The sequence below is a fragment of the Schistocerca cancellata genome, chromosome 1 (assembly GCF_023864275.1).
Source record: "Schistocerca cancellata isolate TAMUIC-IGC-003103 chromosome 1, iqSchCanc2.1, whole genome shotgun sequence".
NCBI classification, from domain to species: Eukaryota; Metazoa; Arthropoda; class Insecta; order Orthoptera; family Acrididae; genus Schistocerca; species Schistocerca cancellata.
This window is the reverse complement of record NC_064626.1, coordinates 816764644-816791342: the sequence shown is the minus strand read 5'-3', so window position 1 is coordinate 816791342 and position 26699 is coordinate 816764644. Positions and strand designations below refer to the sequence as shown.

The 26699-nt window shown below is 43.0% G+C and overlaps 1 protein-coding gene across 1 annotated transcript in view; it reads right to left on the bottom strand.

Moving 5' to 3' along the window:
- Window positions 1-26699, bottom strand: part of LOC126162368 (serine protease snake-like) — a 207123-nt gene that overhangs the window by 85660 nt on the left and 94764 nt on the right. Inside the window, exon 3 of the mRNA XM_049918825.1 lies at window positions 6082-6191. Coding sequence (XP_049774782.1) covers window positions 6082-6191 — 110 coding nt within the window. The remainder of the gene's footprint in view (window positions 1-6081; window positions 6192-26699) is intronic.

Here is a 26699-nt window from a genome sequence, read left to right as displayed (position 1 = left end):
GAGCCACAAATACCAGGTGTCAGTGGCTCACTAAGGAGAAAAGGAATCTGGCAAAGGTAGCCAATTTCTGCGATGAGTAACCACGCCCAGGCAGTCACTGCGTGCAGGGTGTAGGCGCGGCCACTGCAGTGATCCAAGGTGGTTGCTGTGCACGGGCTGCAGCCCACAGCCCCCAGCGGAGGAGTCTGGCTGCTGCTAAGGAGGCCCTCTGCGCTCTGGCGTGTGAAGGGACGAGCTAGTACAGGACGCCGGTATTGTGGCAGAGACAAAAACTAGTGACTGCTGCTGGGAACTCTATGTGATCTTTGCGTCTGGTGGCTTGGCCCGTCTCCAAGTAGTGCAACAACTTGTTTGCTGTAACTGAACTGACGACATCTCTCAGTTACCAGCTACCAACAGCTACAGTCGTTTTACACTGCACCTTCTCACCGATTTGTGGCGCTACACGTCAGTGGTGTGAGACCATCGAGTTACCAGAACTGCAGGTTACCATGACATTCGCCAGATTTAGGATCCTCTTAATTCCACCTGTTCCTGTATCTAAACACTTTTTAAGTTGTGAAATGTTTTGCGTCCGATGAATAGATAAGCATTTAGCAGACGACTGAGAATCACATTTTATAGATGGAATCTACTGACTGGAAAAACAATGGATTACGTGCATTGTGAAGCGGTAGGAAGCTGGTTGGGAAGTGGCAAGGTACTGCGATCACAAAATAAAGTTTACAAGAACAGGAATTTACTGACCAAGAATTAAAATTTTTACTACCCTTGACATGCAAGGGAATAAGACAATTATAAGAGAACAAAGATTACCCCGCATTAGAATGCCAAGACGAAAATATCAAAAAATTCAAATACTAAGCAGGTCACGGCGTAGTCGAAGTAATTTAAAGTTTTAAGTAGCTGCTGCACAAGTGATTAACAAAGAGTTACAGGTCAAGACCAATCAAAAAATTATCCTTAGCAACTGCGCAAATAGCATAGGGTCCAACGATAAGTATCTTCCTGCAATACAAGAATAATTTAAAATTTCAAGCAGTTGCAGCACGAGTGGTTAACGATGAACTAGAGGTCAAGATGTAAGTAGGCTGTTTATGTTTTCTTTATGTAAGTAGGCTGTTTATGTTTTCTTATTGGCAACGTTACGTAGCGCTCTATATGAAAATCACTGGCTGTGCTGTGTGCAGTCTGTGGCTAGTTTTCATTGTTGTCTGCCATTGTAGTGTTTGGCAGCGGCAGCTGGATGTGAACAGCGCATAGCGTTGCGCAGTTGGAGGTGAGCCGCCAGCGGTGGTGGATGTGGGGAGAGAGATGGCGGAGTTTTGAAATTTGTTATACTGGATATTATGAACTGCTATATATATTATGACTATTAAGGTAAATACATTGTTTGTTCTCTATTAAAATCTTTCATTTGCTAACTATCCCTACCAGTAGTTAGTGACTTCCGTAGTTTGAATCTTTTATTTAGCTGGCAGTAATGGCGCTCGCTGTTTTGCAGTAGTTCGAGTAATGAAGATTTTTGTGAGGTAAGTGATTTGTGAAAGGTATAGGTTAACGTTAGTCAGGGCCATTCTTTTGTAGGGATTTTTGAAAGTTAGATTGCGTTGCGCTAAAAAATATTGTGTGTCAGTTTAAGCACAGTCCTGTATAAATTGTTCAAAGGGGACGTTTCAAAGACAAATAAAATAATTGTTATTTACAGCGCAGACAGTTTGAGGCACAATCGTAAATACCTAGCACGTCAAAACCGTCTTATGTAATTACAATTGTACACACAATTTTGATTAAGGGAGATGATACCTGCGCTATAAAGACCAGTATACATGTAACACCGCCAAAATTAAGTGGACAGAATTACACGTCAAGAGACCTTAATAGAATTTACAACAAATACATGGTAACTGAATTAACAGACGGCGGTCATGTAACAAGTTTGCAGTTGGTGAAGGTGCTTCAGGACATACAGAAATTGGTAACTACTTTGGAGGATCTTAAACACAGAAAGCTTTACAGCGCAATGGCAGAGCAAAACATCAGATTGAACTTATATTAAAGACCACCTCTAGATGGTGTAGTTTAGATTTACTGCAACAGGATTTAGAAGAAATCAGTTGCAGTAAATCATCTGCAATCGAGATATGAAACAAAAAAATCAAGCCATACGCTTTATTTCAAAAGCTACAGGAAAATGAACAGCGGCAATAGCTGACCAAATGCGTACAAGACGGGATCAGCTAAGCCGGTGAGCAGCAACCGTAAATAAACAAGTGACAACATAATTGTCACACAGGCGGCTAGATCGTAGAATAGCAACTGAATTGTAATACAGACCTGATGTAATCAGCTGGCCAGCTGTCTTACCAAATAGATAAATGTTTCGCAAAATCTTTACGTGCATGTCACTGGATCGACCAAAGCATACAATAAAGTCCTTGATAAATAAAGCATTAAATAATAGCTAATCTGTTCTCTGACACACACATTCAGGTAGAATTAAACACTATTCTCATTAAATGTAAAACCAATGCATAAAATGTGTTTGACAAGCATTGAAATCGTTAAACAGTATTCTAATAAAATACAGGAACCCAACGAATTAAGCCAATTGGGCAAGCACTGAGCGTTAAGCACTAGTCTAATGAAATGTCAAAACCATAAATCAAATAAAAGCTGATGAGTATGGAATAAACACTATTTTCATAGAAATACAGGGCACTAGGTAATATTTCAGGCAGGTAGCTTACAGTTAATCTTAACTAAGTACCTAGGACAGTATTTTAATGGCAAGAAAGTCACATTAAAGTATGCTAGAATGCATGACAAACAACAGATGTGAACAGGTAGCCTACAGAACGCATCTTGTGCACACAAGCCAGCCACGCTCCTCAGAAACACGGCGAGACACATTCGCCAAAATTCGCTAACCCATGTCCAGGAAAACGGCCAGACACAGACAAGTATCAAAGCACAAGCCAAGCACCTTGGCTCACAGCAGCTGACGGGAGGAACGACACAAGGATCAAACAGGCCTGAAAGTAACCAGGATGCAGCGCTTCACATATAGGATCAGAATAAAATTACTGCCTGTTACAAAAACGCCTCAGCATATAGTCTACAATATGGGAACGCACAAATTCCATGAGGAGGCTGACTTGCCTCAGCGGTCCAGTAGCTGACAGCTACCTTTCAGCTGTGTTCAGCTCAACAGAGCGCTCACACGTCCTCTGTAAATGTGGACCTCCACCTGCCCACTGCTGCCAGCAGGTCACTTAGCCATAGAAAGCCAAGACAGTAAAGCGCGACCCTACTTCTGCATCTGATCTGGCGGCTAGGCATCCTCTGAAGTCCCAGCAACGCGACAGAGATGAGCACAGATCAGATATAATCGATACCAGAGGTTCAAAGATGTCACACGCGCACGGCACACGTTGGTCTGCAAGTGGATTACATTTTCAAAGAAAATCGTGTTTTGGTTACAAAATCACAGTATTTCATTGACGCGCCCAGAAATTTCCACCTTGACCCTCTACATTGAAACTCTCTGTTTGTAGGGATGACTTCTTTCAGGAGAATTTCTACTTTTTTGCACCTGTACATACCTCTCTGTTACATGTTTCATAGTCTAATTATACTGACGGAAAAGAAATCACAACACCAAAAAATCATTAATGTAGAGTAATGAAATCACGGGAATATATTTGTCTAGGTAACAAATTTTACTGATAAACATTTCAAGATCGAAGGTTAATGTCAGCGCAAGATAAACCATTGCGAATGTGAAATGCTGGTGCATTAATAACAGGTGTAACAACCATGATGTTGAATGCAAGCATGAAAACGCCCAAGCGTTGTGTAGTAAAGGTGACTGATGTCAGTTTGGGGGATGCAGCTCCATGCCTGTTCCACTTGGTTGGTCAATATATGGATGGTTAGTTTTGTTTGCAGATGACGCTGGGATTGTTGTCCGATGATGTCCTATACGTGCTCGACTGGAGACACATCTGGTGATCGAGCAGACCGTGACAGCACGTCGACACTGTATTTAGAGCGTGCTGGGTTACAACAGCGGTACGTGGGCGAGTGTTATCCAGTAGGGAAACATTCCATGGTATACTATTCACGAAAGGCAGCACAACAGGTCCAGTCACCAGACTATCGAACAAATCTGCAGTCAGGGTGCTTGGGACAACCATGAGAGTGCTCCTGCTGTCATATGAAATCGCACCCCAGACCATAGCTTCAGATGTAGTTCTAATGTGTCTAGGCTGCAGACAGGTTGGTTGCAGGTCCTCCACTGGCCTCCTTCCAACCAGCATACGGCCATCACTGTCACCGAGGCAGAACCAGCTTTCATCGGAAAACACAACAAATGGTTGAAATCGCTCTAAGCACTATGGGACTTAACATCTGAGGTCATCAGTCCCCTAGGCTTAAAAGTACTTAAACCTAACTGACCTAAGGACAACAACACATCCATGCCCGAGGCAAGATTCGAACCTGCGACAGTAGCAGCAGCGCGGTTCCGAACTGAAGCGCCTAGAAGCGCTCGGCCACAGCGGCCGGCGGGGAACACAACAGACCTATACTCTGATCTCCAATGAGTTCTCGCTTGACAAGAACGAAGTTGCAAATGTCAGTGATTTGGGATCGGTGGAATGCACGCTGCAGGGCGTCTGGATCGGAGTTGTGCTTGAAGTAACCGATTTGCAACAGTTCTTTGTGTCACTGTGGTTCAAACTGCCCCTCAGATTACTGCTGCAGATGCAGTGTGATGCTCCAGAGCCATACGCGGAACACGATGATCTTCCCTCTCGGCAATGCCTTGTGGTCCGCAGCTCGTGGTCGTGTGGTAGCGTTCTCGCTTCCCGCGCCCGGGTTCCCGGGTTCGATTCCCGGCGGGGTCAGGGATTTTCTCTGCCTCGTGATGACTGGGTGTTGTGTGATGTCCTTAGGTTAGTTAGGTTTAAGTAGTTCTAAGTTCTAGGGGCCTGATGACCATAGCTGTTAAGTCCCATAGTGCTCAGAGCCATTTGAACCATTTTTTTTTGAATGCCTTGTGGGCGTTTGAAGGCCGGTCTTCTTGCGATCCTACATTCTCGTGACCACTGCTGCCAGCAATCATGTACAACGGCTACGTTCCTGTCAAGTCTTTTGGCGGTATCGCAGAAGGAACATCGAGCTTCTCTTAACGCTATTAGACGGCCTCATTCAAACTCAGTGATGTTAAGGGTGTCTTTGTCGCCTTAAAGGGAGTCTTTACTAACATCAACTGTCCACGTCCAGTCTCAAAGGCAACTAACGCTCACGACCGTTACAACGTGTATTTAAGGGAAAGCCGATTTGCATCCTCGTTCGACTGGGGTGAAATTTGAATAGACATCATTTGTCAGATGTAGAAACACGCCACCAATTTTCGTTCATGTCACACAATTCCTTCCTCGTGTTGCGATTTTTTTTCCGTCAGTGTATTTGCATTGTGTATTTTCTTCTGACATGTATTATCTTAAATATTTCTTAAGTATTCACAACATTTGCGCTTTATTACAGCAGTGCAAGTTAAGCTTTAACTGACTTTTTTCGTATTATATTCCAGATCTCTTTTTTCGAAAGATCGGACATCACATCGATATTCGTAGACATTGTTTAGACAAAAATATGGAAGGCCGGCATTGGATTTCAACCATTCCTTTTCCTTCATATGATACTGATTCATAACGAAACGTATACATCACTAATACCCCATCACGTGGCATATATTACTGGGAGAACAATGGAATATTTTGGGAGTTTGCCAAGAGTATATTTCTTCTGCATACAAAATTTTGTCCTTAGATGATAGTAATTTGGTGCGTGGGGCCCGAAATGTGTTTCATTTTTGTCTGTTCTGCTGACACGATCCATTTGGTTCCTTCCCAGATACAGCTTAGTGTATTGGTGGACGTAAATTGCTAAGATACCCATCACAGTAATCCACATGAAATATGCACATGTTGGAAAATTCATTGATAGGAAGTGATACGTCATTGGACAACCACCCCTCCACTGAGTTTTTGTCGAGAACAGCAAGGTACTCACTTATCATGGCTGTTGAGGCAGTGAGCAGCAGTCAAGATATACGTCTCGCTGATGAGGGAGCCGCCGCACATCCAGTCGATCTCCTCCTCATCTCCGTAGCCTATCACCGCCTACAACAGAAAACACAACACACTGTACACGACGTTGTGCATTACTGTTGCAGGTTGTTTATTACTGATGAACTGACATTTATCAGCTCTCTTTCAAATTATATGACATGCTAATAGTGTTCCACCATGTTTGGTACTTGGTCCACTCCTTCTCTTGATATAAGTAAATGATGCGATATTACTTAAAAAAAAAAGCGAATTCCCATTAAATTGTGCATTATGCAGGATGTACCGTACTGTCACCAATAACAATAGAGTTTGGTGAAAAGGAGATAAATAAAACTGATTGTTTCAAATTCCTGTGTGTGAAAGTTGATAAGAACTTGAATTTATTGTAAATCATACATTACACATCTCTCTAACTTCCCAAATTCAGCAACATTTTTTTCGTTCTGTGATGGTTGATTTTGGTGATGAAAATTTCAGAAAGTTAACTTAATTTGCATGCTTCCATTTGTTAATGTCACAGTGAGTAATGAATAACATACTTGTACAGAAACTTGTTTTAAATGTAACAACCGTATTCGAATCTCACGTACAAAAATAGACTCACCAGAAACAGCCTGAACATTAATTTCCTTTATTATGTGTCTAGTCTGAAAATAATAATACCGTTTAGAAACGTCACACTATAACAAAATTACCATCCAGTATTCACAGTTTAACCTTACTCTAGCACAGAATGATGCAAAGTATGCAGCTACAAAATTATTTGATAACCACTCTAGAAAATTAAAGATGAAAGCTAATTGAGATCATTGTCAGTGAATACATCTCCTTAGCCATATACAAATTTTACAATGGATAATTTCTGGGTCTTTGGCTTTCTGGTACTAAGTCTGAACGCAGAAAATCATTTAAATGGTGCATAAGTTCCTAAATTTTCAATGATAAAACTATAACATTTGCAAAAATAATTTTTTAAATCATAGTGACACGCCTAAAAAATGAACCGTGGAAGATTTATGTAACTAAACTACCGAAACTCACTAAATTCTACCAATTTTGCTTTTTTGGTAATCTCTAAAAATCGTCACTTACCACAAGTAAATATTTTATCAATAAATGTTCAAATAATTACATTCTGCATTATTAAACCAACAAGAAAAATTGAAACTGAAACTTCCTGGCAAATTAAAACTGTGTGCCGGTCCGAGACTCGAACTCGGGACCTTTGACATTCGCGGGCAAGTGCTCTACCGTCCTAGCTACCCCAGCACGACTCACGCCCCGTCCCCACAGCTTTACTTCTGCCAGTATCTCGTCTCGTAACTTCCAAACATCACAGAAGCTCTTCTGCAAACCTTGCAGAACTAGCACTCCTGGAAGAAAGGATAATGCAGAGACATGGCTTAGCCACAGCCTGTGGGATGTTTCCAGAATGAGATTTTCACTCTGCAGCGGAGTGTGCGCTGATATGAAACTTCCTGGCAGATTAAAACTGTGTGCTCAGACGGTAGAGCACTTGCCCGCGAAAGGCAAAGGTCCCGAGTTCGAGTCTCGGTCCGGCACACAGTTTTAATCTGCCAGGAAGTTTCATATCAGCGCACACTCCGCTGCAGAGTGAAAATCTCATTCTGGAGAAATTGAAACTGCATTTCAAATTCTCTGTTGTGAGTAAATTTTATTAAAAAGTTTGAAATTTTCCTTCATCAAGAGAAATCAAGTATAAGTGGCTTACCTAATAACATAAAGAGATGACTCAGTTAAACAATGAACAAGAACGAAATTCGCCAAAAATCAACACAATTTTTGTTTCTGTTTGCTAAATGATTATTCACCTAGTGTCCTCTTATGTAAGGCTGGTAAAAATTTGCAGCTATAAAGAGAATTTGATCACGCCTGAGAATAGCTCAAAGAAAATTTGACTAAAAGAGTCTAGTACTATATTTTGGATGGCGACTGTTCAACAGAATCGGAAGTCCCATCAAGTGTAGCACTGGGGGTGCGGCACTGACTTTTGCCTTTCACATCGGGATCTTCTGCCAACGTTTGTTTAGTGATTTTTCAGAAGTTTCGGTAGCAGGAGTGGCTCAAAGTGTGAAAGATTTACCGTCTACTGCTCGTTATGGGTGGTAACGAAAGAGAAATTTTTAACAACAATGTCTGCCACTCGTGCTGGAGAAACGTCACAAAAATCGTTGAACTAACATCGGCAGAAAATCTAGAGAAGAGAGGCAGTAGTGAATACGTCGATCAGTGGTCACTAAAGCCTCAACGATTTAGACTGGGAGTGAGCTCTTTAACCTGCTTGTTGAAGTGGTTTGGAAAATGATGGTTAATTTCGTGAATAAGGTATTCTATGGACATGGAAAACGGAATCAATATAAAAACCATGGACTTAAATTTTTTGATTTAAAATACTAGAAAGGAATGTAAAGCTAATGTGAACACATAAAGAACAAACCGAAGAAATAAGAGAGAAACAGTAGACGAGTAAAGAAGGCGTCAACTATGGCAGAGAGCAATTACTCCAGGATGATAGACAGTCGAAATCGCATACAATGTAGTGTCCACGATGTGACTACTGGGTAATCTACTCTCAGCTTGGCATCATAATATGGTGGGATTTCAGTGTCAAATAATTAACTTAAATGCATCCTATTTCCGACGAACGCTAATTACATTACATGTGAATTTTTATCTGACTGAGGACGACAGACCCTGTTGAAATCGGATAATGGGAATTTTTTATTTTTATTTTTTAATTTACACCTTTAGTTTCATAGGAACAAATTGAGTAGCAAACTCCAAGGTCATGGAACGTATCAGCAATAACAGATAAGATACAATGTTTATGAACCCAAAAAAAGGCAAGCCATAAGTTTATGTAAACGCAATCAGCAATATAACACAGGGGTCAGCCTGATTTTTCAAGGAACTCCTCGACAGAATACAGGGAGTGACCCATGAGGAAACTCTTCAGTTTCGGTTTGGAAGCGCGTGGACTACTGCTAAGATTTGAGAATTGTTGTGGTAGCTTATCTGAAATGGCTGCAGCAGTATACTGCACATCTTTCTGCACAAGAGTCCAGGAAGTCGATCCAAATGCAGATTGGCTTTCTGTCTGGTATTAACTGAGTGAAAGCTAATAATTCTTGGGAATAAGCTGATATTGTTAACAAGAAATGATAGTAAACACACACACACACACACACACACACACACACACACACAGAGAGAGACAAAACGTAATACCATACGACATGTTGTTGTTATGGTCTTCAGTCCTGAGACTGGTTTGATGCAGCCCTCCATGCTACTCTATCCTGTGCAAGCTTCTTCATCTCCCAGTACCTACTGCAACCTACATCCTTCTGAATCTGTTTAGTGTATTCATCTCTTGGTCTCCCCCTACGATTTTTACCCTCCACGCTGCCCTCCAATACTAAATTGGTGATCCCTTGATGCCTCAGAACATGTCCTACCAACCGATCCCTTCTTCTGGTCAAGTTGTGCCACAAACTTCTCTTCTCCCCAATCCTATTCAATACTTCCTCATTAGTTATGTGATCTACCCATCTAATCTTCAGCATTCTTCTGTGGCACCACATTTCGAAAGCTTCTATTCTCTTCTTGTCCAAACTATTTACCGTCCATGTTTCACTTCCATACATGGGTACACTCCATACAAATACTTTCAGAAATGACTTCCTGACACTTAAATCTATACTCGATGTTAACAAATTTCTCTTCTTCGACATAACCGAACGAAAATAAGCAAAGTAGACAACTTTTCGTATCGAACTATCACTTACTTAAGATACCGTTCGAATGGTAAAAATGGCAGCATTAAGTCTTTGAACAAGATCATGAACGTGGGCTTTCCACGACAGTTTTCTATCTGAACACCTAGAAATTTGAACTGTTCAGTATCACTAATCATATGCCCACTCTGTGAAGTTAAAACGTAGGGTTCTTGACGTGTGTGTTAGAAACTGTAAAAACTGGGTCTTACTGTGATTTAGCGTTATTTTCTACAAGCCATGAACTTACGTCATGAACGGCACTATTTGAAAACGAGCCAATGTTGCACCCAACATCCTTTACTGCCAAGCTAGCGTCATTAGCAAACAGAAATATTTTAGAGTTACCCGTCATACTAAAGGGCATATCATTTATATAAATAAGGAACAGGAGTGGCCCAAGCACAGATCCCAGGAGCACCCTCCATTAGATTGAGCCCCACTCAAACCACATAGTATAGCCATTCTCACAGAGAAAATAGAATATAGCGTTTTCATTTGATAAAAGACTTCTAAAGCCGAACTGTACATTTGACAGAAAAGTAATGTGAAATAGTATGATCGATTATCCTTACATACACAGCCTTTTCAATGACTTTAGCAAACACTGGTGGCTTAGAAATAGGTTTAAAATTGTCTACATTATCCCTTTATGCCTTTTTATAAAGCGACTTTACTACTGAGTACATTAACTGTTCAGGAAACTGACCATTATTGAAGGAAATTTACAAATATGGCTAAGTACAGGGCTAACAGGTGCAGCACAATACTTTAATATTCTGCTAGTTACTCCATCAAATCCACGAGAGTCCTCGGCCTACAGTGATTTAATAATTTACTCAGTCTCCCTCCCCCTTGTCAGGATCACAGAGGAGTATTTCAGACATCTGTCTCGGAAAGGTATTTTCCAGGAGAGTTATATGATTCCCTGTAGAAACTAGATTTTTACTTAATTTACTAGCAATGCACAGAAGGTGACTGTTATGTACTGTAGATATTTCTGACTTAACTGTAACACGAATATTTTTACTGCGAACTGACTTTATATCGTCGACCTTTTGCTGCTGACCAAACACTTCCCTCACGACTGATCATATGATTTTAGTTTTATCCTGTGAATTACCTGTTCTATTTGCGTACCACACACTCTTTGCCTCCCTGATAACATTTTTAAATAACTTACAACACTGTTTATAATGGGCTACTGTAGCTCGATTGTGACTACTTCCAACATTTTGAAAGACTCCCAGAACTCCCAGTTTGTTCTATATGATATCCATATTCGACTAGTCAGCCACCCAGACTGCCTTTTACAGCTAGTACCTCGCTTAGAAGGTTCTAATGTAAAGCAACTTTCAAAGAACATGAAAAATATGGCATGAAAAATATGTTAAGAGAAGTATTACATTTTTGTCTCTATGTTATCGGTACTATAAAGATCCTGCCACTCTTGTTCCTTAACGAGGTTTAAGAAACTCTCTGTTGCCTTGGATTAGCTTCTCTACATAGTTTGCAATTATATAACATTTGTTTGAGGTCAAAAACCTTCTAGTGTTAAAATTTGTACATCATGATCTGCAAGGCTATTCATCCACTTACTCGCAATGAAGAACAGATAAACATATTATCTATGATTCCAGAATGAGATTTTCACTCTGCAGCGGAGTGTGCGCTGATATGAAACTTCCTGGCAGATTAAAACTGTGTGCCGGACCGAGACTCCAAGTTTGGAAGGTAGGAGACGAGATATTGGCAGAAGTAAAGCTGTGAGGACGGGGCGTGAGTGGTGCTTGGGTGGTAGAGCACTTGCCCACGAAAGGCAAAGGTCCCGAGTTCGAGTCTCGGTCCAGCACACAGTTTTAATTTGCCAGGAAGTTTCATATTGTCTACCGTTGTACTACTGTTTCCCTGCACCCTGGTTGGAAAAACACAGTCTGCATCAAATCATAAGAAGTTAGGAATCGTTCATCATCATTTTTCTTACACAATCACGTACAAAACTAATATTAAAGTCACATGTAACTAAATTTTAACACTTTCTGTAAAGTGAACCAAGAACCCTCTCTAGCTTGAGCAGAAGTGCTCTGAAGTCAGAGTTAGGGGACGTATAAACAACAACAATTAGAAGTTAGTTTCACTAAACTGAACTGTCCCTGCTCAACAATCAAATAACCGTTCAGTGCAGTGCCGTGATACGTCTACGGACTCAAATGGAATTCTGTTTTTAGGTAGGCCTACATGGTGACTCTTCCACTCCTCAAAGAACTGCTGGACAAACAGCCAGCTAATCTGTATCCTGGTAAAGGATTGTTAAATTATTTAAGTGGTGCCCCGATATACCAATAATGTCGGAGTCAACACCTATAATCGGTTGACTAACTTTGTCTCTAATACCTCTTATATCTTGATGAAATATGCTAATTCCTACACTACTTGGATACCTGACCTCCTCTGAAGGTGATTCCTTTGTTAGAGGGACTTCCTTGAAGCAAGGGTACCATCCAATCGAAAAAAGATGCAGCTCTGACACCCATAAGTGATCTCACCACCCATTACACTGTCACATATAAGCTTTGCCAGCCTCCCCTTCCTGTAACTATTGAGGAGCAGAGCATGCCTAGTGAAACGCGATCTATTTTGTCGACTGTGCTGGCCACACAGGCCAAACGTGTTCTGGATCTAAACATGTTTTCAGGTACGCTTTACTTTAAGAACATTTCAGGAATGATAAAACACAGAAACGCTGTTACTAAGTGTACTCAATTCATGGACCGTCTGGCAGCCTGATTTCTCCTTCCTCGTTACTGAGAATGTGCAGGAGGAATGAGGGTAGGTTACTTCTATGTTGTCTGGGATCGAGATCAATACAGATGGGACGTTAGCTTACATGAACAGGGGAGGAGGGTGAATCGTCTTGTCATTCTTGTGTCGTGGGTTAAGCAAACCATAGAAAATATAACGTAGGATGGCTCGAGCAGAAAGTGGGTTCCGCTGCATCTCGAGTATATTGCTTCTCCAGGACCTGTCCGGTTCCGGATGGAAAGATGCAGTGGCGGTGGGAGGGAGGAAGAGCCGTTGGAATCTCACGTGAATATTTTTATTTTAGTCATGCTGTAGTGAGAAACATAATTTGTTACTTATTAATGTTTACCTTATATTTGTGATTTCTGCATATGTATGCATCGAAAAGTGATATTTTAAGAAAATTAGTCGGGGCAGTATGATTTTATTGCGAGAAAAAAGTGAGACGAGAAATAATAAGGCTAGCGGCAGTAGCGAAATTTCATCTTTAGACTGGTGAAATGTGGTTAATAGAAGTTAATACAGTCAGAAAGACTGTATAATCAAGAAAGGCACTGAATTTATTGAAAAACTAAACAGTGAATCCGAGTGGCAGTTGCTTGGATCTAGACCGTTTTGAAGTAATGGTGAAGAGATCTTTGGAATAGATTAATTTATGGTTACTGGCTTCAGCTGAATTGCTAAATTTTCCTGCTGGAGAAATCTATGGAAACCATAATATATTGACTTTCATTAACACCCAGACTCTCATCCATTAGGAATAGCAAAACTGTGCTTCAGAATTTTAAGTTTCAATAGTGTGTCAGATGAATATCCTGGCACTGAAATCTCACTGTCTAGATCTGCTGGTAATAAAGTGTCACGGAACTGATTCCATCTTTAATAGTGGAAATCTGTGTTCGACAGCGGGAAGTGAAAAAAAGTCTGATAACGACAGAGAGATGTACAGGTGGGAAGTTATACATAGTAGTCGATTACTGAAATTGTTTCGAGTGATTAATTTCCTTTTTCGAACAGTATCCGAGCGTAAAATGTAAGTTTGGTTCAAATGGCTCTGAGCACTATGGGACTTAACATCTGAGGTCATCAGTCCCATAGAACTTAGAACTACTTAAACCTAACTAACCTAAGGACATCACACGCATCCATGACTGAGGCAGGATTAGAACCTGCGACCGTAACGGTCGCGCGGTTCCATACTGAAGCGTCTAGAACCGCTCGGCCACTGCGGCCGACAAATGTAAGTTTCTGAAAGTGATTTTCTGTATATATTAGTGAATTGATAAATGTGTTACTGGAATTGGTGCGTCTTGTTTACATGACTTAAACAAACACAAACTGATAATACGAAACTTTGTGCTACGGTCGCAGGTTCTAATCCTGCCTCGGGCATGGATGTGTGTGATGTCCTTAGGTTAGTTAGGTTTAAGTAGTTCTAAGTTCTAGGGGACTGATGACCACAGCTGTTAAGTCCCATAGTGCTCAGAGCCATTTGAACCAATTTTTTAAGAAACTTTGCAAATCGGAATGTCACATTTTAAGATTCTTTACTTGCAGTCGAATTGTAATATATGTACCATATGTCCTTGTCTTATGAATCCGCAGGTGTGTAGGACAATAAATTTTGAAATAATGAAAAGATATGTAGATTTCTGCTAATATTATGGAATATTAATGTAGACTTTCGTTGCGTATAATAATTGTAAGTAGACAATTAAGAATGGTATGACCGTCTCAGTTTCTTCTGTCTTAATCAACGACGAATGCTACCTGTTCGTTATGTTCCGTAGCGAAAACGGCGAGCTCGATTAACTGCGGCGTCAAATATGACGGCATAATGCAGATTCGTGTTAGTGAAGATGCAAGACACCAACTCTGACAGCTTTTCCAAGCACAAAAATTAGGATTTAGTCTCAAACTGCCGAGTAATTTTACAGTACGTTCCTGTAATGACTATCAGGATTTTTCAAATTAATGAGAGTAGATGGTAGTGTGAAATAATAGATTGTTGTCAAACATTAAATTGTGCGACAGTCACGAGAATTAATCCAGTGAGTCCCCACACCCATGAATGGAAAACTTTGATTTAGTCTCGCAAATCACCTGACTTTTCAAAAAAGATCAAGCAGTTTACGAGTGCCCCGTAGAATTTCTTCCCTTTCCTCTCGTGCCAGAACGTATTTTCTTCTTCCTCCGCGTCACACAAACGCTGAAATACTGCAGCCTTAGAAGAAGATGTAGTTCTTGTTAAATCCTTCCCGCTTTCCGACCCTCTCTGTTATATCCTCACAAAGCCGCTACCATCTTTACTTCTTACGTTTTAACTGTATTTTGGAAGAAGAACAAGTATACCACTTCAACAATACGTAAACAAATGGGCAACGTGCTCTTAGGACGAACTAACATATTAAAAAATAATCCAGTTCCAGAAAATAAGATTTATTTTCCTTTGTCTGCGCTCTGTTGAATGTGTAACTTAGTGTTATTTTTCCTATCCTGAATGATCTCTTGCAGTTTGCTTCTATGATCGATATTTTCTCTTATGGCCACTTACTTTAACCCGATGGTAGCTTACTACAACCATCGGGTACACCACAGAAGATAGGTAACGTCGACGTCACTGTTGGCCATGCTTAGCTATACAGGTCCCACGAAATAACAAACGGCGTCAGAAATTAGTTACGTACGATGCTTAGCCGCCACTGAAGGTGACGGGCAGTTGGTAGGTTCCTCCAAGTGTTGTTCAATCCGAGCGGAAACATGCCTACCCGATGTGCAGGACGAAACGGCGGATACCTGAGCGTGTTTGCCGGCCGGAATGGCCGAGAGGTTCTAGGCGCTACAGTCTGCAACCGCGCGACCTCTACGCTCGCAGGTACGAATGCTGCCTCGGACATGGATGTGTGTGATGTCCCTAGGTTAGTTGGGTTTAAGTAGTTCTAGTTTCTAGGGGACTAATGACCTCAGATGTTAAGTCCCATAGTGCTCAGAGCCATTTTGAACCTGAGCGTGTTTTGAAAATATCTCCCGCTGAAGCAAGCCTGATACGGCTGTCCGCGCTTTCTAATGCTATCAACAATTCTTGATCATTCAGACCAAGGTGAACCATTTGACGGTCTCGAAGTCATTCATAAGATTAAGCAGCGTACAGCAATGTTCGCTGGTTGTGACATTATCTCGTGGGTTGTTTATATGAAGCAAAAATTACGTGATATTATCTGTCGTTCTGATTCAAATTTGGAACATATTTATTCTATATTGCAAGCAACTGAATAAATTTCGCTCATGAACAAATCAAAGGAAAATGCGTACTCTCATGCCATGCGATGCCTAAAATTTTCACGAACATTATACACTTTCTTGTTATTCATCTATTAAAGAGCAGATTTTTTTTTCTAAGAAGCTCCAAGACTATTCTCGATCTCCGCAATGCCATAAATATTAATAATCACTAAAACAACAATTGTAACAATTTTTATTAAGATATTTACGATTTCTCTCATTACTTTGAGAATCTTAACGAATGATCCATTGTTTAAATGAGGACACATTTCATTGACTCAGATACACAAAATGTTAATTTTTGACTCGGGCAATGGCCAACTGTCACCGTGAAGCAAATAAGATAGTTGTAATCCCGCCAGTTTTCCTGCCACGGTTTTCAGGAGGTTTCCTTGGTTAATGGAGCACATACCGGAACTGGAAGTCTTGTCCGTCGGCTCCCAGAGCGCTGGGGTATCTAGCTGAACAGAACAAAGTTCTGCGTCAGCCCGTCCAGTTCTTACGAGGAGGGAGTGAAAGATGGAAGAATCAACTTAAATCCCTGTTCTGCTGTTTTTTTCTCTGTTCCCCATACATAACTTAGGACGAAACGGCAGTGTATTTATTTCGGACACTGTGGCGGATATTTGTTGAAAAATACACTCCTGGAAATGGAAAAAAGAACACATTGACACCGGTGTGTCAGACCCACCATACTTGCTCCGGACACTGCGAGAGGGCTGTACAAGCAATGATCACACGCACGGCACAGCGGACACACCAGGAACCGCGGTGTTGGCCGTCGAATGGCGCTAGCTGCGCAGCATTTGTGCACCGCCGCCGTCAGTGTCAGCCAGTTTGCCGTGGCATACGCAGCTCCATCGCAGTCTTTAATACTGGTAGCATGCCGCGACAGCGTGGACGTGAACCGTATGTGCAGTTGACGGACTTTGAGCGAGGGCGTATAGTGGGCATGCGGGAGGCCAGGTGGACGTACCGCCGAATTGCTCAACACGTGGGGCGTGAGGTCTCCACAGTACATCGATGTTGTCGCCAGTGGTCGGCGGAAGGTGCACGTGCCCGTCGACCTGGGACCGGACCGCAGCGACGCACGGATGCACGCCAAGACCGTAGGATCCTACGCAGTGCCGTTGGGGACCGCACCGCCACTTCCCAGAAAATTAGGGACACTGTTGCTCCTGGGGTATCGGCGAGGACCATTCGCAACCGTCTCCATGAAGCTGGGCTACGGTCCCGCACACCGTTAGGCCGTCTTCCGCTCACGCCCCAACATCGTGCAGCCCGCCTCCAGTGGTGTCGCGACAGGCGTGAATGGAGGGACGAATGGAGACGTGTCGTCTTCAGCGATGAGAGTCGCTTCTGCCTTGGTGCCAATGATGGTCGTATGCGTGTTTGGCGCCGTGCAGGACTGCATGCGACCGAGGCACACAGGGCCAACACCCGGCATCATGGTGTGGGGAGCTATCTCCTACACTGGCCGTACACCACTGGTGATCGTCGAGGGGACACTGAATAGTGCACGGTACATCCAAACCGTCATCGAACCCATCGTTCTACCATTCCTAGACCGGCAAGGGAACTTGCTGTTCCAACAGGACAATGCACGTCCGCATGTATCCCGTGCCACCCAACGTGCTCTAGAAGGTGTAAGTCAACTACCCTGGCCAGCAAGATCTCCAGATCTGTCCCCCATTGAGCATGTTTGGGACTGGATGAAGCGTCGTCTCACGCGGTCTGCACGTCCAGCACGAACGCTGGTCCAACTGAGGCGCTAGGTGGAAATGGCATGGCAAGCCGTTCCACAGGACTACATCCAGCATCTCTACGATCGTCTCCATGGGAGAATAGCAGCCTGCATTGCTGCGAAAGGTGGATATACACTGTACTAGTGCCGACATTGTGCATGCTCTGTTGCCTGTGTCTATGTGCCTGTGGTTCTGTCAGTGTGATCATGTGATGTATCTGACCCCAGGAATGTGTCAATAAAGTTTCCCCTTCCTGGGACAATGAATTCACGGTGTTCTTATTTCAATTTCCAGGTGTGTATATCGATAGGTAGAGGCTGATCAAGCAAGGATTTAGGTAAAAACATCGATACAAAAGGTTTGTGGCCTCAGTAATGTATGTCAAAGAGTCTTATCGGTCTAAATAAATAACTGCAATTATTATCGTATAAAAGAGTACGAGGGGTGTTCAATAAAAATGCAACACTTTTCTTCTTGGCCAATTTCAGTGGAAAAAATGCAGAATATGTTGTGGAACATCGCGGAATATTTTCGCTTTGGCTCCTATAGTTTCATGAAGTTCTGACAGGTGGTGGCACTATACTTGGCCTTCAAAATGGCATCTTGCCTTCCAAATAGAGAGCTGTCACTGAGTTTCTTTTGGATGAAAACCAGAGCATCGCAGATATCCATAGGTGCTTGCAGAATGTGTACAGAGACCTGGAAGTGAATAACAGAACGGTGAGTCATTGGACGAGGCATCTGTCGTCACTGCAACGAGGTCGCGCAAACCTGTCCGGTCTCCCTCGTGCCGGCCTGCCATGCAGCTGTGTCTTCCACAGTGTTGGAACGTGAGGACACTCTCATTCGAGGTGATCGGTGGATGGCGGTCAAGCGCCTCACTGCACAGGTGGACGTCTCTGTTGCTAGTGCTGACACACTCCCCCCTCCAGTTGGGGTACTCAAAGATCTGTGCCCGCTGTTTTCCTTGCCTCCTAACAAACGACCGTCAAGAGCAACGTAGGACCGACCAACTGTGCGAAAATGCTACGTGTTACGAGGCTGATAGTGACAATTTTTTTGTCGAACATCGTCACAGGTGATGAAACATGGGTTCATAACTTAAAACCAGAAACAAAGCGGCAATCCATATAGTGGTACCGCACCACCTTTCCTCTGAAGAAAAAGTTCAAAGTCGCACCCGCAACCGATCAAGTCATGGCGACGGTTTTCTGGGACTGTGAAGGGGTTAATTTGTTTGATGTCCTCCCTCATTGTACAACATCACGTTCAGCGTTTTCGTCTACACAAAAATGCAGACGAACTTCTCCTTCTCCCCGACAACTCGAGGCGTCACACAAGTCTGTGCACCCGAGAGGAGCTCACAAAACGTCATTGAACTGGTTTTCCTCGCCCAACCTACATACCAGGTGTCGCACCTTCCGACTTCTGTCTGTTTGGGCCAATGAAGGATGCACTCCGCGACCGCTACGGTCGCAGGTTCGAATTCTGCCTCGGGCACGTATGTGTGTGATGTCCTTAGGTTAGTTAGGTTTAATTAGTTCTAAGTTCTAGGCGACTGATGACCTCAGAAGTGAAGTCGCATAGTGCTCAGAGCCATTTGAGCCATTTTTGATGCACTCCGCGGAAAGCAGTGCGTGAATGACGCGGAGGTTATTGATGCAGCGAGACGCTGGCTCCGATAACAATCAGTAGAGTGGTACCATGCGGGCATACAGGCCCTGCCAGTACGATGGTGTAAGGCTGTCCCACTAAACGAAGATTATCTTTAAAAGTAAGGTTTTGAAGCCAAAGCAATGGGCAATAATGTGGTGTATTGGAATACTGAATAAACAAATCTGTTTTCAGAAAAAAGAGTTGTATTACTTACACAACGCCCCTCGTATTTTTGTACTGCAGTTTTGTGTATGAATGTTAACAAAATATTATCCACAGTTCGTGGTATAGTGGTTAGTGTTTCTGCTTTTGGATCCTGGGGTCGCACGTTTTTTTTCCCGGCCGTGTTGGAGACTCCATTCGCCTGAGGGCTGGGTGTTCTCATCATTTCATCTCATCTTCCTCGACGCTCAAGACATCAAATTAGTCTAATAGGAAGACTTACAACAGGCGGCCGAACTATCTTGGTCAGTAACGTTATATGTTCATTTTATTACAAAATAATGTTTAACAAACTATTTGCCGGCCGGTGTGGCCGTGCGGTTAAAGGCGCTTCAGTCTGGAACCGCGTGACCGCTACGGTCGCAGGTTCGAATCCTGCCTCGGGCATGGATGTGTGTGATGTCCTTAGGTTAGTTAGGTTTAATTAGTTCTAAGTTCTAGGCGACGATGACCTCAGAAGTTAAGTCGCATAGTGCTCAGAGCCATTTGAACAAACTATTTCTCATCTGTAAAAATGCTAGCTGGCCGCCGTGGCAGAGCGGTTCTAGGCGCTTCAGTCCGGAACCGCGCGACTGCTACGGTCGCAGGTTCGATTCCTGCCTCGGGTATGGGTGTGTGTGATGTCCTTAGGTTAGTTGGGTTTAAGTAGTTTTAAGTTCTTGTTGTTGTTGTAGTTGTTGTTATGAGCAGAAAGTCTGAAGCCATGGAACACCTGATGTGAATGTAGCTAACGATATGAGAGGAAACAATAATGGTGATAATTTATTGGACTAAGGAATGATGATACTCTAACAGAAAGTGAGGATGTGGGAAATTATAGAAGGAATATGAGAAACACTGATCGATGGAATACGTCAGGATAACTATAAACTATAAGTGTCATTTACCGTGTTATTATACTGCTCCGTCAACTTGTAGAGTACTGTGTCAAGTCCGTCATGGTTCTCTGCATCGAACTGAACAATTACAAAATAATCAAACAATGTCGATATCCGTCACACTGGATTTAAATATACTGTTCAGTTTCAATGTCTGTGAAGGTGAAATGTTCAACGCTCAGTATTAGTTTGCTTGAAGGTTAAGACGAGAATAGGTTTTTGTATCGAAGAACTGGTTGTGCTCAGCTACGAAATTGTTGATTGAATGTATTTGGACTTTAGTGTCTATTGCCTTAAATTTGCTTCTTTTGCCAATGCACAACTAACCTTGAAGATGTCCGTTCTTTTTTGTGACACACTCCACTGACACGGCGAGCGATCTGCAACACTAATCAACTAAAAACGTAACGAGAAGTTATTTTTCATTTTGCACCTAATGTTATATGAGCGCCTTTCGTCATTCCATGAATGATGTTCCTGAAAAATAGGGAAAATGTCGGCATTCCATTGTGTAGTAAGTGAACCGAACCAGTAAAATTGAATGAATATGAGAAAAAATAACTTTTAAAGTGTAAACGTAGTTGTTTTCAGAACATTTATTTAATTTGGATTGATCATGTTTAGTACAAAATGTTCAAATGTGTGTGAAATCTTATGGGACTTAACTGCTAAGGTCATCAGTCCCTAAGCGTATATACTACTTAACCTAAATTACCTTGAGGACAAACACACACACTCATGCCCGAGGGAGGTCTCGAACCTCCACCGGGACCAGCCGCACAGTCAGTGATTGCAGCGCCCTAGACCACTCGGCTAATCCTGCGCGGCATGTTTAGTACAGATTCATTTTTAAATGCCCACGAGCGCCACACATTATTGCTGAATTGATGTTCAGAAAGACAGACTACTTGTTCTTTTAGGTATTACAAGGGCCTACATATTTATTTCCCAATATAGTCACCCTGGCGACGAAAGCATTTCTCCCAACCTGAGACGATTTTGTTGATACCGTCACTGTAGAATATTTGAATTTGTAGACGGAGCACAACCTCGCCTCTGCTTGCACCGCTTTATTACTATGAAAGTGAAGTGTCAGAAGGTGTTCCTTAAGTTTCGGAAACGGATGAAAATCGGATAGGGCCAAGTCGGCACTGTAGGGAGGACATCGGTGACAGAGTACCCAAGGCGTCGGACTGTTGCAAATGTCACAGAGTTCGTGTGTAGTCTGGCAGTGTCATGCTGAAGCAAAGGGTGCCCCTAGTATGGACGAACTGTTCGAATTCGAAACTCGATTACAGCACACTGTTTCTCACGCACCGGCGAAATTACGTTACACACCGCGATGTCACACACTACAATTCGGAGCCCTCTTGCGGCAGAGGACTGCAAATATGTAGGCACGAAGAATAAATATTAATAACGTTTGCTTTTACATAAAAAATTCAGAAGCATTACTTTTCTGCGCCCCCCCCCCCCCCCCCGTGTTTTATGCTAATGTGTTATGTTGCTCAGCAAAACCCCTCCGTGCAAATTTCACAACACGTGGCGGGGAAGGAAATCTACCTGCCTGCGAAACCCTGTTGCCATGGTTGGAATATTACTGAAATAGCATGGTGCTGCAATAGAGGCGAGCTAAATTTCCTCATGCTGTCTTCCTTAGTTCCCTGTGTGGCCGAAGGCTGGGTCCTGTCCAAGCAAAGGTGGGCAGAACCACTGTCAATACCTATTGCTGAGACAACTGAAGAATCTTGACCTCGATACCATCGACCCCCAGACCAACTTCATGCTAGTCGTCGGTCCAATGTGGGACTTCGCCTACGTCACCTACATCTGCTATCTGTTGGTCTACAACCCGTTGCCAGACCTGATGATTCTGGGCTCGACACGGAGCATCCTCCAGGGTGACTTCATCTGGTCTCTGGGTGTCGTAAAGTGTCTAGGGCTCCTGGCTTGCACACCATCACGCCACACGCCCGACAGGCCATTGGAGGAGTCGGCGGTACAGGACAGGTACCTGCTCCTTTCCGACGCCTGACGTCAGGCTGACGTCTACAACACCGACACCAACCGCTGTCACTTCAGTGAGCCAGCGCTCCTGCCCAGGGTCCACAGGCAGCCGCGGCCAAACACGCCACTTTGTGCTATGCTGAGGTAACCTCTGCCACTTAACGCACACTGACGAGTCTTCATCTACCACTACTGTACGGGTGCCTTACTGAATAAAGATTCTACGACCAGTGTATTACTGGTACTATGCAAACCACTGTCCGGCACCCCAACTCTCTGGGTTAAAGACGACTATCCGGGTAACTAATGCTTTCTGTATCTCTGCAACTATTACAATATACACTGAAGAATCTGAGAAACTCGTACACCTGCCTAATGTCGTGTAGAGCCCCCGCCAGCACGCAGAAGTGCCATAACATGACGTGGCATGTACTTGATTAACGTCTGAAGTAGTGCTGGAAGGTACTGACACGATGAATCCTGAAGGGCTGTCATTAAATCAGTAAGAATACGAGGGGGTGGAGATCTCTTCCCGACAGCACGTTGCAAGGCATCTCAGATATGCTCAATAATGTTCGTGTCTGGGAAGCTTGGTGGCCAGCGGAAGTGTTTAAACTCAGAAAAGTATTCCGGGAGCCACTCTGTAGCAATTCTGGACGTGTGGGGTGTCGCACTGTCCTGTTGAAATTGTCCAAGTCCAATGAATTCAGGTGATCAATCAGTATGCTTACGTACGAGTCACCTATAAGAGTCGTGTCTTGAAGTATCATGGATCCTATATCACTCCAACTGCACATGCCCCACACCATTACAGAGCCTCCACCAGTTTGAACAGTACTCTGTTGACATGCAGGGTACATGGATTCATCAGGCTGTCTCCATACCCGTACACATCCATGCGCTCGATACAGTCTGAAAGGAGACTCGACCTACTAGGCAACATGTTTTCAGTCATCAACAGTCCATTGTCGATGTTGACGGGCCCAGGCGAGGCGCAAAGCTTTGTGTCGTGCAGTCATCAAGGATACAGGAGTTGACCTTCGGCTCTGAAAGCCCATATCGATGAAGTTTCGTTAAATGGTTCGCATGCTGACGCTTTTTGATGGCCCAGCTCTGAAATCTGCAGCAATTTGCGGATGGCGTGCACTTCTATGGTCGTACGGGAAAATCCCCACTTCATCGCTAGGTCGGAGACGCTGTGTCCCATTGCTCGTGCGCCGGCTATAACACCACGTTCAAACTCACTGAAATCAGGATAGATTGCCATTGTAGCAACAGTAACAGATCTAACATCTCGCCAGATACTTGTTGTCTTATGTAGGCGTTGCCGACCGCAGCGCTGTATTCTGCCTGTTTCCATATCTCTTTATTTGAATACGCATGCCCATACCGGTTTCTTTGGCGTTTCAATGTATTTACTGTTTGGGGCAAAATAATCTAAAATTTTATAACGTGATTGAGCCACGCCGGCTCTTATCTGCAATGCATGTGATAAGGCTCTTTCATTTTTACCGAGCAGTAACTTCGTGCGTGGCGCCCGAGACGGCGTGCGCGCTGACTTACGAGCCTTTTATGGGCTACCAGTATCACGGCGAGGAATCTGTGTCTGGCGGTCAAGACAGAAGTGAGCAACTCCAGAGCAACGTGTGGACAAATGCATGAGGCTGGTGTTGCCTATGCAAGCATGCGGAAGGAGGCAATGTAGGTGGCTGTTCAGTGGGTGAAGGAATCGTCGTGTCATGGCGCGCAACCAAAGGAAGACTGGTATTCCACTTACCACTTGGAACAGCCCCTGTTCAACCAAAAAGATACTGAACTTGTTGAGCACATTTCAGAACATTTCCTCTTGCTGTGCTCTTGCGCCTTGAAGCCGATTTCAAACTGCAATCCTGTCTGGTTTAGTTCAAAATGGTTCAAATGGCTCTGAGCACTATGGGACTTAACATCTGAGGTCATCAGTCCCCAAGAACTTAGAACTTCTTAAACCAAACTAACCTAAGAACATTACGCACATCCATGCCCGAGGCAGGATTCGAACCGGCGACCGTAGCGGTCGCGAGGTTCCAGACTGAAGCACCTAGAACCGCTCGGTCACACCGGCCGGTTGTCTGATTTAGTGCTACTTGCGAGAACTTCACGCCTTATTGGTCTGCAGTCGGTTTCTTGCTTGATGCTTGTTACTGGAGCCAATAGAGTTGAAAGCAGCTGCCCTTTAATTTGGAACTGGTGTCATGAACCAGATTTAATGTTATTTGATCTAGGTTTAAACTGGCCGTTTATCCGTTTGAGTACCAGAATGTATGGGAAGAACAGATTTGAGTGGTAGAGTTGGTCAGAGCTTGCTCAGTCAGTGCGACTGGTTTTAAGATATTTGTAATATGATTATTGTAACACGTCCTAGTCGATGCTGTACCTTTTTCTTAATTCTGTTCGATCTGATTTCCGTCATCATCACTGTTTCTTCAATGTTTCAGCCTAGCTGTACTATTCTGGTTCCAGGTTCTCCAGGCCTTGTTGTTGTTGGTTTATTATTCAAGGGTTAACAGCTATTGGCGTTAGATACAAGCAATATTGTTGTAACCTTCCTCTTCTATGGTGGTTTCAGATCACACATATACTACTGTTGGGTCGGATCCGACCAAAGGGGGGATAAGTGAAGAAGCGTACGTACCTTAAAGGTGTGATCGGGTCAACGACTTCCCCACGACTGACGAGGAGGTGCCCTTGAACGACAGCATGGAGCGCCCTCTAAGTTAGCTGTGGCACGAAATATAACTTTGAACTGGGTCGCATACGACCTACCGTAGTAGAGGAGGGTTAACTTATTCTTATTTGTGGGGTTTAAAATATTTTTTAGCATTGTGGAACGTTATTTACGATATATTTATTGGTGCGAGCAATGTAGTGTGTAATCCTGTGAATCTTCGAAAAACTACCCGCTTTTGTGAACTGGTTATTGTGCGTTTGTTAAATGTATTCCATTTATATGTTTTAGAAGTAACAGTGATTGCGTTATTTGGCTATCGTCCTGTAGAACTGCCCGTCGAGGACTGTGAACTGGTGCCCAGTTTGGGTACTCCATTAACTGTGAAAGGCAGCTAATTGGGCATCTGCTGGCTTTTATAATTGCATTGTAAACTTTTGGCCAACCAATTGTATCTTGTTACTTAATGAGCACAGTGTTGCTTTTTATTTAAATAAAATTGTTATTGTGTAAATAATATTTATTTGATGGACTAGTCCTGCCATTCCAGAGGCACGTAGCTCAATGGTCATTTCAATGGTGACTGTGTGTGATTCTCTGCGAGGTGGAGAAATTAACAGTTTCAGTTAAGCAAGACTGGTGTTTTTTTTAAATGAACAAAAAGATTTCTTGTAACAATTGTATGGAGAGTCTGTAATTTTTTCCTCCTATCTACGTAATTCTGTAGCTCTCAATTCGTTCGAGCAATCAATCATTCATGATAGGAAACACAGTCATAGCTCAGTCACTAAAAATGATTGAGAAATTTTACTTGTTAGAATGAAATCAGGCGATGATTCTTCTTCTCTGCAGGCTCGTGCTTTGCGGCAGTCTGCTAATCTGTACAAATAAAATGCCTCGTAATTTTGCGAGCGTTGTATAATCAGTCGGGAAACCTCAGATCAAGCGGATATTTGGCTTTGATGAAGTTTAACCTTCCAGAGAAGTAATGGAGCTCTTGAATTATTAAATGCAGGTTCGTATCCAGTCTTTCGGAAGTTCTTCAATGTTTCAGCCTAGCTGTACTATTCTAGTTCCAGGTTTTCCAGCCGGCCGCGGTGGTCTCGCGGTTCTAGGCGCAATAAGATCACCACGATAAGATAAGGGAAATCAGAGCTCGTACGGAAAGACACAGATGTTCGTTCTTTCCGCGCGCTATACGAGATTGGAATAATAGAGAATTGTGAAGGTGGTTCGATGAACCCTCTGCCAGACACTTAATTGTGGTACATCTACATCTACATGGATACTCTGCAAATCTGATTAACAACTACGCAATATATCGATGAATATCATTAATTCTCAATTGTCAAATACACACCTTTCGTATAAAGGAGCAATATATATATATTTCCCTTTGAATCGTACAATTTCGTCTCAGTTATCTTCTGTCATAAATCTCAATAATCAGATTACAATTCTTCAAA